Source organism: Castor canadensis, chromosome 11, assembly GCF_047511655.1.
Source record: "Castor canadensis chromosome 11, mCasCan1.hap1v2, whole genome shotgun sequence".
NCBI lineage: Eukaryota > Metazoa > Chordata > Mammalia > Rodentia > Castoridae > Castor > Castor canadensis.
In genome coordinates, this window is record NC_133396.1 from 139,987,287 (window position 1) to 140,003,243 (window position 15,957).

Below are 15,957 nucleotides of genomic sequence, written 5' to 3' on the forward strand. Positions count from 1 at the left end.
TCCTCCTGTATGTGCTCTCCCTTTAGCGTATGACCCAAGTCCAACAACATTACTGCCTTTGCCTTGGATCTAAAGTCCGCATATGAGGGAGAACATAGGATTTTTGGTCTTCTGAGCCTGGCTAACCTCGCTCAGGATGATGTTCTCGAGTTCCATCCATTTACCTGCAAATGATAAGATTTCATTCTTCTTCATGGCAGAGTAGTATTCCCTTGTGTATAAATACCACATTCAGAAAGCAAGACTTAAAAAAAATCGTTTATAAAGGTATGTGTGGCCATGATGGACAGGAGGAGGATATGTCCACAAAACATGGACACCAGCCAGTGCTACCTTGTCGCCCACCCTTCCTGCTGCTGCCCACCTGCCCTCCATAGCCAGGGTCCCTCCATGTGGCCCCGAGTCTCTGCTCCTTCATCCACCTGGGCACAGGAGCCAGGGCGTCCGCAGCTCTGCACGTCTCCATCTCACTCAGTCCTGAGCTGAGTAGCTGCTGACCACTGGCTCAAAACTCTGTGGAAACTTTTCGGTTCCCTCCCAGATGCTGAGTTTAAGCCCCCCTGGCATTTGGGCATCCCGCGACTTCCTTCACCCACCTCTCTCGCTTAGTTCCCTCTGCTCCAGGGTGAAGTGTCGTAAGGCTGAAAAAGTAAGCTGTTTCACTGCACTGCGGGTGTCTGAGTCTAGAGGCCCACGTGAAAGAGGCTGGCTAGCAGTGCCACTGGCTTTCCTTCCACGAGCGAGGACATGCTGGTCACCCAGTGACACACATGCCGTGACTTCTTCCAACCATGTGGGTTTAAAAATCAAAACAGCAATAAACACTTGTCCACGTGATTGTATCCTGAACGGGAATCGCGTGGAACACGCAGGGCCAGCAGGTGGACACTACGTTAAGTCCTTTTATTGATTTCAGTGTCTTTTCCTGGAGACTTACACAGGTCACACAGGGCACCAGAGGAGCCTGGCTTCAGTCCGATGCCATGGACCGACTAGCAAGACTTTCCCTCAGGAGCACCGTGGTATAGTCAGTCAGTCGTCATCATCTGCAGATCAGTACTCAAAGCACTTAAACAATCACTTCAGTTCACACGTGGGGTGGTGAAAACTTTGAGTCGGCAACACACATGTCCCCAGCTGAGGAGGAGCAAGGCGAATGCTTTCCGCTCTGTGTGGAGCCTTGCCTTTGCTCTTCTTTGGCTTGGTAATCACCAGTTCAATCACCATCTTAGAACAACCCTCCAGCGTGCTGCCGAACGTACCTGGGCACAAGGAGGCTACGAGGTGTCTTGATGGAGAAAGTACGTGTGTCGCTCTGCTCCACTGGGCCTGCATCACGGTGCTGTGACAAGTTCAGCGTTAGTGAACGTCAGCAGGAGGGAAGGAAACTCACCGACTCCTTTGTGTAGCCACCCTGCCAACGTGCCACGGAAACTTGTCCAGCTTATGGCGAAGACTGGGAAAAAGGAAGTTGCTGAGTTTGTAGACTCATGAGATGCTGAACAATTCTGCCTGGGGCAGAACTACTGTGACACTGAAAGTCAAAGAAATCTACAGCCATGACACTCAGGTCCAGGGAACTGGTAAACCCTCTCGAAAATGTTTTATTACTAAGAAACACTACATATATTTCACTATTGATAAGAGACATATTAAATCAGGAGGTCCCAACAGAGACTCACATAAAACTGTTGACCAGTTGGCAAAAGTGTTGTGACCAGAGTTCCAGGAACTAAACCAAATACTTCCCCTAAGAGCCGAGGCTCCGTGCTCACCCACTCAGTGTTCGTGGGCTTTTATAGAACCTGACTGATAAGAACTGACCATGTGTGATCACAGCCTAACCCAAATGGAATCCATCATCCACTTCCCGAATTGAAGGTGAGGCCAGCGCTCACCCAGAGGCACTGGCTCCACAGAGTGGCTGCCGTCAGTGGGGCTCGACTTCCCTGCCAAGAGGTGGTGTCCATGCTGTCCCTGGCGGACACCCTGTGAAGAGAGTTAAATGTGTACAGCTGGGCCCCGGTCCCCTCCACACCCCACTCCTTCCACCTCTTTTACCGCTGATTTCTTTTTGCTGAAGAGAAGCCCTGGTGTACTTAGAAATTCCCCAGAACTGAGGCACAGTCAGCCCAGCATCCCCAAACGACACCATAATTGGTCCCAGATGGCGAGGAGGTGTTCAGCCTGTCCACTCTCTGCTGATGGTGGCTGCACCTCCCACAAAATCTGCTGAACTTGACAGTCCCCTCTCCAGTTCAGGGGCCCTTCAGGGGCCCAGTGTGAGGACACTCCTCCTTTCCAACAGAGATATGAACTCGGGACATGGAAAACCCAGAGGCCTCAGTCTTCAGGAAGGGGGACACTCCAGGGATGAAGTGACACTTGGTGGCAGCTGTGTGGCAATAAGTGGAGCCTTTTAAAAGCAAGGCAGGACAACCACTGGGACAAGTGCAGGAACAGAACAGCACAAGCCATTTCTGCAGGCCACTTCTTAAAGAGCCCCAGGCCTCATTATGGCCACTTGGGACGCTGGCCCTACACAGCAATAGCAAAGTTTCCAGAGGAGTTCTTTCTAAAAAGTTCTGCTTTCTGTTGCCCAGTGAGTGTTTGGGCCTGTGTCTGTGCTTCTCCACTTACCAGGAATATAAATGCCTCTTCCTTCAATGTCACTAGGTGCAAATATGACTGTTAAAAGACAATGACAATAAACTGTTGGCAAAAGACACTACACATGTCACACAAGCATAGATCCTCATACAAGTGGGGGATGCTGTTCACTGCAGGGCTGGCCCATGTGCAGGGAGTGTGCCCATCACCCGCCACAAAGCCCTTTCCTCTCGATCCCTTCTCCTTTCTAGTCCCAGGCCTCATTACGTGCGATGTCTGCACACGCAGACACACGGAAACACCCACCACAGCTAGGATGGTGGTGCCAAGGGAGGTGTTTGCATGAATTTCATCCTTGGAGTTAGCAGCCCTTGCTCAGCTGCCAAGTACAAATAGCCCCATGCTGCAAAATCAGGCTAATTAGTATGCCATTAAAAACAAAAAGGAAGCCACCACCCACCCCCAAATAGCCCTGTTGAGCCCTAAAGTCCTGCCCTGACAGCCGCCACGCTAATGCAGCTCGATGCACTTGCTCGGCAGAGACAGCAAGCTTACCATGCTGCTGCGTGAGTCCCTGGGGAACGTGAACTGTCGCACCACCATGATCGCTCACATCTCGGGGGTGGCTGGCAACTACGCAGAGACCCTGTCCACCATCCAGATCGCGTCGAGGGTCTTGAGGATGAAGAAGAAGAAGACAAAGGTAAGGCGCTCATGGGGAGCGGGAGGGGTAGGGAACTGAGTCAGGAAGAGTCAAACAAACAGTAATTGCTTGCTCCCCGAGCACCATGGCCTGCGCAAGTGTGATTGCCACAGTGACATCCACCTTGAGGCAGAGAAACCTTCCAGCTGACACCGGAGAAAGTCAAGTCCCCTCCCCGCAGCTACTGCTGTCCCTGGACATCAAGCTTGTCCCCTTAAGCTAGTCAAATGCATTGCCACTGTGAGATAGTGATGTTGCGGGGGAGAGGAGGACTCTCTCAGGTCTTGTGCCTGCCTGGCCCTACTGTCCTTCAACCCTCCAGGGAGGACCGCTAACTCCTGTCTCACTGGCCTTTCTCCTCCCACAGGTCCAGGAGCTCATTCCTGGCTGCTGGGTTTGCATGTTGTCTTGGTGGTCTCTGCATGGTGCTGAGTCTGCTCTATGCCACTAGGCAAAGCCAGGCCGGGGTAGCATGGCAAAAATGTTCAGGAAAACCATGGTTTGGGAAAACTCAGACCCACGCCATCAGTGATGTGTGGGGCTTTCCCCTTCTTCTTTATATGCTGCTGTTGTTTCTGGTATAAAGCAGCCATACAACCAGTTTTCTGTGGCAGGGGAACAGCCCTAAGGAGGTCAGGTGGGCCTGGACTGGTCGCCTCCTCTCCCAAGCAGCCCAGTGCCCAGTGTGCCCTCCAAGGGTTATCCTGTGCACATGCAGACTTGACGTGTGACTGTGGGTACCCCGGAATGGCCCACGTGAGTAACAGCCCCTATGCAGGGAGGGCAAGCAGGCTACCCTTCAGTAGCCTGTGTGGAGTCAGCAGAGCCCACCTGCTGCAGGGTGCCCGGCTCCCTAGGAGGGCTGGCTGGAAAGAGCGGCCACCTTAACCATCCTCTCGCTCACAGTACACATCAAGTTCCTCTGGAGGAGAGAGCTCCTGTGAGGAGGGCAGGATGCGCAGGCCCACCCAGCTGAGGCCGTTCCACGCCAGGGCCGCGGCGGACCCCGACTTCCCCCTCGGTCCCCTGTCCAGCGATCCCGACTACTCCTCCAGCAGCGAGCAGTCCTGTGACACCGTCATCTACATCGGGCCCAATGGCACAGCCCTCTCCGACAAGGAGCTCACCGACAACGAGGGGCCCCCAGACTTTGTCCCCATCGTGCCAGCCCTGCAGAAGACCAGGGGTGACAGCCGGCCTGCAGAGGCAGTGGAGGCTGCTGCTGGCAAATCAGAAAGGGACTGCTTGAAGTGCAACACGTTCGCCGAGCTCCAAGAGAGGCTGGACTGCATCGACGGCAGCGAGGAGCCCAGTAAGTTTCCCTTCGAAGAGCTGCCTGTCCAGTTGGGGCCAGAGCAGGCAGGCAGATGCCCCCCGCTAAGCCAAGCAGCTGGGGCCGACCCACTGTCTGAGTCTGATAAAGAAGACAGCCGGTCAGATGGTGGCCAGCTGACCGACAGGGAAGGTACGGAGCCCCCAGCCTCCAAGACGCAGAGGAGTCTCTCCCCTGTGCCTGCCGCAGCACGAAGAAGCCCCAGCCCGGCCTCAACCCGTAGCATACCAGGCGGCAGCAGCCAGCACAGCGCCTCCCAGCTTGTGCAGAGCCTCAGCCTCCAGAGCAGCCGGGAGAGCCTGAACTCCTGCAGCTTCGTGGAAGGCAAGCCCAGGCCCATGGGCTCCCCCCGGCTAGGCATTGCCAGCCTGTCCAAGACCTCAGAATACAAGCCCCCCGGCTCTCCCTCGCAGAGATGCAAAGTCTACACCCAGAAGGGGGTCCTGCCCTCCTCTGCCCCGTTGCCTCCCTTGAGCAAGGACTCCAGCATGGTCTCTAGTGAGTCCTTGCTGCAGCCTGAAGTCCGTACTCCCCCGGTTGGAATGAGTCCCCAGGTTTTGAAGAAATCCTTGTCTGCAGGGAGCGAGGGGTTCCCAGAAACCCCCGTTGAGGAGGAACATCAGGAAGCTCCGTCTCCAGACGCCAAGAAGGAGATCGTGAGCACCACCATGGTGACAGTGCAGCAGCCCCTGGAGCTGAACGGGGAGGACGAGCTGGTGTTCACGCTGGTGGAGGAACTGACCATCAGCGGGGTCCTGGACAGCGGCCGTCCCACCAGCATCATCAGCTTCAACAGTGACTGCTCAGTGCAGGCCTTGGCCTCGGGCTCCCGGCCCGTCAGCATCATCAGTAGCATCAGCGAAGACCTGGAGTGCTACTCCAGCATGGCACCCGTGTCTGAGGTGAGCATCACGCAGTTCCTGCCCCTCCCGAAGCTGAACCTGGATGAGAAGGTGCGGGAGGCAGGCAGCCGGCGCTCCTCCATCAGCTCCTGGCTCAGCGAGATGAGCACAGGCAGTGATGGCGAGCAGTCCTGCCACAGCTTCATAGCCCAGACGTGCTTCGGGCACGGGGAGGCTATGGCCGAGCCGCCGGCCTCGGAGTTCGTCAGCAGCATCCAGAACACCGCTGTAGTATGCAGCGAGAAGCCCAGGGCGGGGTCCGACAACCTGCTCATCTTGTCTGAGGTAGGGGAAGACTCTTTCACCAAAGCCACTCCCATCAAAGGCTGCAGGATATCCGCTCTGGGCAAGGCTATGGTCACAATCTCCAACACAGCCAGTCTGAGCGGCTGCGAAGGGTACATCCCCATGAAAACAAACATCACGGTTTACCCCTGTATCGCCGTGAGCCCCCGGAGTGTGCAAGAGCCCGAGGCCTCCTCGGTCACTCCCAAAGCAGCCCCCAAAGCAGCCCAGGCCCAAGAGAGCAAGGAAACCAGTGCAAAGAAAGAGATGAAATTTGAAGACCCCTGGCTAAAACGAGAAGAGGAAGTGAAAAAAGACAATGCCTATCCCAGCGAAGAAGGGACTATTTATGAAGCCGCCACAGGCCCCACAAAGCCTGAGGCCAGACCAGAGCAGGAACAGGACCGGAAGCCCGGCGCAGGGGACAGGCTGAGCGGCAGCAGTGGCGAGGTGTCTGCCTCCCCGGTGACCGAAAACTTCAAGAGAGTAGTGGATGGCTGTGAGATGACGCTGCCCGGCTTGGTGGTCCAGAGCCCCATGCCTTGCAACAAAAGCCTGAAGTCCAGCAGCCTCCCAAGGGCATTTCAGAAGACCAGCCGGCAGGAGGAGCTGGACAGCCTCTTCTACCAGTACGCAGCGGACACCAACGGCCTGGGCCCAGCCCAGCCCTCAAAGGCAACCCTGGAGAGGAAGGTGGCTTCACCCAAGCATTGTGTCCTGGCTCGACCCAAAGGAACGCCTCCTCTGCCTCCTGTCCGCAAGTCCAGCTTGGACCAGAAGAACCGGGCCAGCCCCCAGCACAGTGGCAGCAGCAGCAGCACCAGTAGCCCCCTGAATCAGCCAGCCACCTTCCTGGCCAGCTTCCCGGATGAGCCCAGCAAGATGAAGGAGGCCAGCAGCAGCAGCAGCAAGTTGTTCAGTGCCAAGCTGGAGCAGCTGGCCAGCAGGACCAACTCTCTTGGCAGAGCAACAGTCAGCCACTATGAATGCCTGTCGCTAGAGAGGGCCGAGAGCCTGTCCTCCATGAGCTCACGGATGCCCGTGGGCAAAGACAGCACCATGCCCCGCGCAGGCCGGAGCCTGGGGCGCAGCAGCACAGGGGCCTCGCCCCTCAACTGTGGCACCACCCAGTCGGTGGGGGCCTCGCCCAAGGCCAGCCAGTCCAAGATCTCAGCAGTGAGCAAGCTCCTGCTGGCCAGCCCCAAAGCGCGCAGCCTGTCCACCTCCACCACCAAGACGCTCAGCTTCTCCACCAAGTCCCTGCCACAGTCGGTGGGCCAGAGCTCCAGCCTGCCCCCGGGCGGGAAGCACACGTCCTGGTCCACCCAGTCGCTCAGCAGGAGCCGGGGCTCTGGGCTGGCGTCCAAGCTGCCCCTGCGAGCAGTCAACGGGCGCATCTCGGAGCTGCTACAGGGCAGCGTGGGCGCGCGGGGCGCGCAGCTGCGGGCCGGGCCCGAGGCGGAGGAGCGCGGAGGCCCCGCGGAGGACAGGCCGGCTGCGCCCCTGCTGCCCTCGCCCTACAGCAAGGTGACGCCACCTCGGAAGCCACACCGCTGCAGCAGCGGCCACGGCAGTGACAACAGTAGCGTGCTGAGCGGGGAGCTCCCGCCGGCCATGGGGAAGACCGCCCTGTTCTACCACAGCGGAGGCAGCAGCGGCTACGAGAGCATGGTGAGGGACAGCGAGGCCACTGGCAGCGCGTCCTCCGCCCAGGACTCCATGAGCGAGAACAGCAGCTCCGTGGGTGGCAGGTGCCGGAGTCTCAAAACCCCGAAGAAGAGGTCCAATTCAGGTAGGGGCCTGGGCCCAGGAGCTGGGGCGGGCAGGGACAGACATGCTGTGTGGACCTTCCTCCCACAGGATCCTGTCACCTGTGGGCCTTGGCCGGGAGTGACCAGGGAGAGGTCGCTGTCAAAACCACTGTAGTGTGCATTATTAGGTGATAAGGCTGGGGATGCCCCTTGGTGGTCAGCAGGGCCGGACGACTTGGAAGCTGGGCACACCAGGAGCCACTCTGACTAGCTGTGGGGGTGCAGGGTGGGGAACTGGTTCTATCTCCTCTGGTTCCCCTCACCCCCCAAACCCAGACATATGAGCTTATCTGCTCAGTGACAAAAAATACTGCCAGAACCTTCTCAGGGGTCAGGTCAGGGTTCCTACCCTCATCACCCAGTGGATGCAGAGCCCTGGTGGCTTCCAAGTCCCTGTCAGCCCCTCTCAAGGACAGGGATGGAGTGCATGTCTCATGGTATGTGCAAAGGGAGAGGCCCTTCCTTCATTCCACCCCAAACACTGTGGATAGCCACACTCCAGGCCACCTCAGGCCTGCAGTGCTCCACACACACATAGAAGGCAGTGCAGTGTATATCCGCCCACCTGTGGGGGGCGTGCTTACCACCTCCAGGAATCTGCCCTAACAGGCAAGTACTCCTAAAGAACTCACGATGAACCACCGACTTGCTCCTTGGAATTCGCGGTGACACATAATGGCAGGTTATGGTGGAGAAGAGGACCAAGGTCAGAGCTGAAGACCCAGCTCTCCATAGGGTAGATGAGGTGGAAGGACAGTAAGGAGAGAAGAGGGCAGAGAGGCAATGGCAAAAAGTGCCAAGATCAGCAGGCATTGAGAATGGTGCTGGCATCATCTCTGTTCTGGCTTCTGAAGAAATTGCTTCTACTCGTGCTATGCCAAAGGACTTTCTTCTTTTTTAATGGGACAGATTCTCATGCTGAGCGCCACCTGCAGTTCTGGGCCTTGGTTGAGGGAAGGGGCAGGGGCTGCTGCCCACTGACCTGGCCTATGCCATCCACTGCCTTCTGCAGGTGGGGGCCTTCTAAGAAGCTCTCATTTGGGATTAAAAGATGAGGTGAAGTGGGGCTTCTCTTCCCGGAAGCTGTCCCATAGAGTTCAACTGCCAGTCATGGGGTTGCTTTTCCTTGTCGTACCCCCGGTGAGCCTAAGCTCTAGAAGCCCCCACCCCCTACCCCATGTAAGGGCTGTGATCGATACCTGCCATAAACCATTTGTCTTCCTCAAATCAAAGAAATCAACATGAAGGAAATATGCAGTCATTTTCCATCTCCATGCCATGAGTGGCCAGCCCCGTCCGCCCATCCATCCCAGATCACAGAACATGGCAGGGGGGTGGTTGGTATGTTCTGAGCATGCTCACCCCCATCATGGCCATCCACACCTTGACACCTGCATTTCCCAGGGGTGTGGTTCAGTCTCTGCTGCTCTCAGACCTTGGAACAGAACCCAATATGAGACAAGATGAAAGTGACAAGCCATTCTGTGTGACATAACAGCTGCTGAGGCCCACGGTCAGGGCCAAGGGCACAGAAATATACTGGTATCCATTACCAAAAATAACAGGATAGTTGATCCACGCCAGTGTCTTGATGGGAAAAGTCTGCTGGTCTTCTCAGTTCTTGCTTGATAACCCTCTTATTGCCACCCATCTAGTGTTGGCTTCAGTCTCCAGAGGATTATGTAATGTTTGCTTCGTGTCATCTGTGTTTCAGTGATGTAACAAGAATGCTTTTGTACACTCGTAACTGTAGTACCTTGAATCTGCCAGTCCGTTCTGTTCTCTGACTATATTCTAGTCTCTCTTCAAGACTTTCTGTATTGGTTTGGCTGTTACAATGGAGTAAGAAGAACAAATGTATAAAGTAATTGCTTGGAGAGCATCTGCAGGCCATGCATGTGTCCTTGCTCAGGGCAGAGTCCTTTTGTAGCTGCTGTCCTCTGAGGGTCTCCTCTTAGGGAAAAGAAAGGAAAAGAGCATTGGAGGAAAACAGTGACATGAAAATGCCAGGCGAGGCACTGGAGAAGGGATTTAACATGGACAGCGGGAGCACTGGACCTTGGTGCTCAAGCGTGCAGAGCCAGCACTCAGTGATAGATGTGATAGGAGATTTGCTCCTTTGGGGTCAGGTGACCCCAGCCCACTCAGTTATGATGTTTATTAAGAGAAATGCTGGCTGTCAGATGTGATCAGAATAAATCAAAACAACCTCTTGAGAGAAGCTGCAGCTCAGAGAAGTTCCCAGTTTACACTCACTGGAGATGTTTGGAGCTGCAGCAAAGACAGGCACTTCTCTTTTATCCAAGATGGTGTTTGGAAAATTTTAATGCTCGGCGTTTCCACTGAGGAAAAAGGAACTACAGTTGTATCACTGGGAACATACCTTGAGCTCTCTGATTCCTCTGGGCTCACTTAGCAGTGGAAGCGAGCATTGTTCCAGTCGCATTCCTGGAAATTCATGTTGGTGAAGGGTGTGGGTTTGGGTCATTCCCTTTGGCCATTGCAGGCATGTGCACTAGAAGATGAAGCCAGAAAGGAGGAGACTTGGGGTCTTGTGCTGAGGGATCTTTAGGAAATAGCCAGCCTCTCTGGGCTTCAGCCATCTCATGTACATGTGAAGGGTTTGGTAGCCAAGGGCCGTGGTCTGTCTGCTCCCCACATTACAGGAGACTACGCATATGATACAAAGAATACTGACAGTAATATGGTGTCTTTTCCATAAATGAAGTCACAGGACTTCATTTTGGGTTGTTGTCTTAGCCAGCATTCTGTTGCTGTGACAAAATACCTGAGCTAATCAAATTAAAAAAGAGGAAAGGTTTATTTTATCTCACAGTTTCAGTCCATGGTCAGTTAGTCCTGTTGTTTTTGGGTCTGTGGTGAGGTGTGGAGGTGTGCATGGTGGTGTAAGTTTTTCACCTCATGGTAGCTGGGAAGCAAAAGGAGAGGAAGAAGCTGGATTCCTGGCAATCCCCTTCAAGGGCACACCCCCAGAAACCCCAGGCCTCCCGCTAGACCCCACCCATTACAGGTGCCACCATCTCCGAATAGCACCAGTCTGGAGATCCAGTCTTTAACACATGGGCCTCTGGGGACCCCTAAGATCAGCTCTGCAGAAGTTGAACAGGTCAGGCTTCCTCTGCACCCTCAGAGCTGGCGGTTAGCTGAGGCTCAGGACTTGAGGTAGCAGCTCAGAAGACAAGACAACGTTGAGAAATTTGTAGTTAATTGGAGAGAAAGGACGAAGAGCTCAATCCAAGAACAGTGAACCGAGGCGCCCAGACAGCGAGCCAGAGGGAGTGCAGCTCTGAGTGTAAGAAGCTTCAGACAAAGGCAGGGTCCTGCCAGGGCGATTGCAGGGGGCTGGGCCAGGTCTTGCAGAACACAGGACACTCGTGTTTGCACAGGCAGCGGGGAGGGGTCTAGGCAGGGAAGGGAGCCTGTGCTCAGGCAGCCTGTGGTCATCATAGTGAGTCACCCAAGATCAGGGATTCTCAACGAGTATAACGAGAGCCTAGAAAGCGTGAACCCGGATGCAGTTACCCCTGAACTTCTGGGAACTATACTAGAGCACGCATTGTTCTATATTCTACACAGTCCTATAGAGCCCTAGTAAGAATACAAAATAGTATTTGTAGTTACCAATGGGAAGTCACAGGTTCTTGACCAATAGTGATAAGGTAAGAGAAATTTGGGGTTACTTTTGTCAGTGGCTTGTCATTGACCCCTCACAGTCCCTAACAGTTCCTAGCCAGCCCCGTGGGGTCAGTGAGATGAAATTATATACGGCCTAGAGTGGTAACTTAGAGTGATGACAACCTGGCCAGTTGGGAGCCCATGTCTGCTGGCCACGAGGCATGGCCGTTGCTAAGAGGATGCCCAATCACGGTATGCCATGTGTGCGCCATGGTCACCACAGCTGAGCCCCCAATCCTCCTACCACCACATCTCTCTTGAATCACACGCTCCTCTCCCCAGGGCCGCCATGACTTCTTCCTCTGGTCCCTTGTGTTGCACCCTAACCATGATGGCCTACCCCTTGGCTGCTTCTCCTGCTTTCCTTCTCGTGGGCTGGCTGGAAGTCTGACAATTACATAAGTGACTTGGGCTGCAGGGCCTCCTGGTCCTGCTGTGACCTGGCATCTGGAAAGTTCATGGGTGAGGGTATGTGTGCCTGAAAGCCACCACTGGGGACTTATGTTGGTTCTGAGATACTCCCAGGCCTGCACCTGCCTGGCCACGAGCTTCTGCAAGGCCCTCTTTGCACTTGACTTTAGTGGGGTGGGTCACCACTGTTTACTACTGACCGATTCTTCTGTTGGTTGATTGATCCATGGGCTGCAGTGTAGTCTAGAAACTAGGCTCCTGTTTCTTTTCTGTATATTCTGTTGGTGATAAGCGCTTGAGATGTTGAGTCTCATCTACCATTTCCTTTGCCAAGTAAACATCACTGACTGATGGGCTGTTCTGTGAGCTGTGATTTGCCACCTGCAGTGAACTGAGCCCCAGCATACCAGGTTCAGGTCACAGTGCAGCACAGATATCTGTGACTAATTGCTCCTCACCAGAGCAGAGTGCTATGGTTTTCTCAGCTGCTCATTTGGCTGTCAGGTGTGCATCCTGGCTTTGCTTTAATGAATTCAAAAAATGCAGTGGTTATGGGCTCAGTGGAAACCCAAGGAAGGTGAGCTGCTTGCTGGCAGATTTAAGATTTTCAGTGTTTCTAAGAGACAGATGAGAGAGGTTCAGAATGAGAGAATTCTTTTGACTCTATTGTTTGGAGGAAAAGGAAAGAAATTAAGTCCCAAGATCACCACGGAAGCTCCTCAGAGCAGGTCCCTGGTGATGCCATCATCCTGGGTTCAGGGCTCACAATCTCAGCAAGTGTGGGGGCAGCCCAGATGCTACTCCAAGGAGGGCGTCGGCTTCCATCTCACCCTGCGAATTGTGACTTCGTTAAAGCTTCCAACAGGCACTGCCCTCACTCCCTGGGAGACATGGCGCTGGCTTCCTGTGAGTCAGTAAAACCATGTGTGTTGGTCTACTTCCTTGTTCTCCCTGAGTCTGAAGCTCCCTGCCATGCTGGAGCCTTCTGTACCGGGTCCCAGTGCTCAGCTATGAGCAGCTTGTGATGGAGGGGAACTGAACGCTCCTGCTGGCAGGTGATGGGGGCAGGAGTTTGGAAAAGGACAGAAGTATGTTCCCCGGGTAGTGCGTGAGGCCCAGACTCTAAATACCCTGACTCCCAACATTTGACCTAGTGGACAAGGTGGACACTTGTGTTGGACTCAGACCTCAAACCTGGGCCATGAGCACTGCACATGGCAGAGTGGATGGTGACAGGCCAGGGGCCCCTCTAACCTTCTCAACAGGCTGCCTATGGCCCTGCCCAGGAGGGGAGAGGCTGGGGGCTCAGCCTGTGCTTAGTGGAATGGCTCTGGTTAGAAGTTTCATTAAAGTGCCTGGGTTGACTTTCTCAGGCCAAACCTAGGCTATCTCATACGGCAAAATTATGCTGGTGGTTTTCAGCCCAAGTGTGTTTTTGCACACTGAATTTCTACATGCTCTGACTGTGTGCTGGGCTGATGAGAGAGTGGCCGGGCAGAAGAGGATCCTGACCTCCTGTGTCAAAGGAGGCTGGTTCTCAGGTCAGCAGGTGGAATACAGTGGGTGCCACGTGACTCCTGCTGGGCTGGGGAGCTTCTCCTGTCCCCAGCTTCTTGAGGCTGATATGGAAGATGTGTCAGTGGCAGAGACTGGGCTCCTTAAAACCTGAACTCGCCTGCTGGCAAGGCAGAGATGGCAGACCATGAAGAAAAGCAATCCTATTTACATGAGGACCACCCATAGGCATCTCCCAGGATGCCAGGGCACAAGGGGCTTCACTGCTTTACCCTTGTGAGCAATGGAGGGCACTGTCTGTGCCATGTCAACATCCTTCAGGCCATGACGCTCCACTCCTCCAGGCTGACCACACTCTCTCCACCCCAGACCCCAGGGGCTGTCCCCATTATCACCTCTGTGAGGCTCAGTATGCCTCTGGAGGGAGACAGGACAGGACAGGGAGGGAGGCTCCTCCGTTCAGTGGCTGGAGTTCCTTCGTGGAGTTGATGCACGGGAAGCAAATTGAAAACTTCACACACACCTGAATCACCTGCTCATGAACGTGCAGGAGTGTTCGCAGCCCAGAGCTGGAGCTGACTCAGCATTAGGGGCCCTCACTCCCTGAGGGAAAGGGGCAGGGTGGCGAGGAAGTTCTGAGGACGGGATGCAAGGAGGCACTGGGAACTGGACATCTTTGGGGCATTGCTGGTGAGCTGTTGTGTCCACTGAGGTGAACTCTCCGTTCAGACCTGTGTACTCTTCCATCCCCAGCAGGCTGGTCTCTGCTCCCCTCTCACAGGCACCCTTGCGTGGGTACTACAAGAGACAGAGGGTGCTCCTCGTTCCAGACACTTCGCCATTGATCATGTGCAATCAGCCAGCAGAACCACCCAGCCAGGCTTCTCCCAGATTCCTGATCCACAGGACTGTGTGAGCTAACTGTTATTCCCACTCCTGGGACTGGGGGCTGTTTGTTACACAGCGGGAGAGAACTAACACACCCTCCCATCCCATCACTCTCTCAGCTTCTCCTCTATTTTGTTCACAAACTTCCACCTTGGAAATGCCTGACCCTGCTTCAGGGCACCCAGCGTGACTCATCTGAGCCAAGAGACCCCTCACACATTCCATTACTGACTCCCGTTTTAGAGGGGAGAGCTCCTGCTTCATCAGCAGTGAAAAGGACCTGTACCCTCTCCGTGGCCTGAGTTCGCTTTCATCAAACCCAGAGAAAAGATGTGATGGGAACCACTTCCGGGGCCTTTGCACGTTAGAAGAGTGAAAGCTGCCCAGGTGGCCAGGTCTTCGCCTTAGACACTCCCTGCTTCTCTTCCCCCTTTGCCAGGCAGAACTGCACCTCTGCCACCAGCAGCGCTCATCCCGCTGCTCACCACTGGCACCTGAAGATGCTTCTGGGTGTCCTTTTCCTCAGGGCTGGAGCCAAGGCACACAGTGGCAAGGTGGCTCGCTCGGTCAGCTAGGTTGATCTGCCACACTTTTTGGTTTTTGGGTTTTTGCAGAACTGTGGTTTGAACTCAGAGCCTGCTCTTGTCAGGCAGGTGCTGTACTGTTTGAGCCAGGCGTCCAACCCATTTCGCTCTGGTTATTTTGGAGATAAGGTCTTGCTTTTTGCCCAGGCTACTCTGGACCATGATTTTGCCATGTTAGGCTTCCCACAGTCACTGAGATGGCAGCCCAGCTGTTGGTTGCGATGGAGTCTCCCTAACGTTCAGTCTGGCCTAGAATCCCAATCTCCTGATCTTAGCCTTCCAAGCAGCTAGGATCACAGGCGTGAGCCACTGTGCCCAGCTGCTCTGCCATGTTTTTCAGGAAGCACTCTGCGATTCATTCCTGTCGTGAAGGCCTTGAACTCTCAGGAGTCTGACATTCGCTTTGCCCCAGGGTCGATGCTTCCTAGTCTCATTGAGCAGTGCCTGCGCCTTGTTGGAACTGTGTATGATTGTGAGTGTGTGTGTGTGAGTCTGAGTGTATTGTGAGTGTGCGTGTGAATCTGCACGTCTGTGTGTGTGTGAGTGTGCACCTGTCTGAATGTATTGTGAGTGTGTGTGTCTGAGTGTGTGTGTGAGTCTGTGCATGTCCATGTACGTGAGGGTCTCTGTGAGTGTGTCTGAGTGTGTGTGTGTCTGTCTGTGAATATTTCTGAGGATGTGTGTATATCTCTGTGAGTGTGTCTAAGTGTGTATGTGATGGTGTGTCTGTGTGTGTCTGTGTATCTCTGTGTCCGAGTGTGTGTGTGATACTGTATGAGTCTGTGTGTGTGTCTGAATGTGTGACTGTACATGTCTGTGTGAGTGTCTCTGAGTGTGTGTGTGACTGTATGTGTCTGTGTGTCTTTGGGTATGAGTGTATGTGTGTGTATGTGTCTGCGTGTGAGACTGTGTTTATGTGTGTGTGTATCTGTGTGTGTGTCTGTGAATATTTCTGAGTATGTATATCTCTGTGTGTGTGTCTGAGTGTATCTTTGTGTGTCTGTGTGTGTCTGTGTATGTGTGTGCACACAAGGTAAAGATCCAGAATCTGAGAAATGCAGTCTGATGTGAAGGTAAGGCCACTTAGTGCAGAGGATGCTCTATAGAGAGAACCAGTTCCATCCTGACAGTCACTCAGCTGTCTCTTGACAACCTCTCAGCCGACTTCCTACAGTAGGGAAGGGGTGGGTGGTAAGGAAGGAGCCATGCCTTGGCACCT

The 15,957-nt window shown here is 54.4% G+C and overlaps 1 protein-coding gene across 3 annotated transcripts in view; it reads left to right on the forward strand.

Annotated features, from left to right (window-relative positions):
• The window catches only part of Kif26b (kinesin family member 26B), a 402,766-nt gene that overhangs the window by 372,550 nt on the left and 14,259 nt on the right, over positions 1–15,957 (forward strand). For all 3 annotated transcript variants that reach the window (XM_074048799.1, XM_074048798.1, XM_074048800.1), the window contains 2 exons: positions 3,151–3,313; positions 4,220–7,625. In XM_074048799.1, the coding sequence (XP_073904900.1) occupies positions 3,151–3,313; positions 4,220–7,625 (3,569 nt within the window). The remainder of the gene's footprint in view (positions 1–3,150; positions 3,314–4,219; positions 7,626–15,957) is intronic.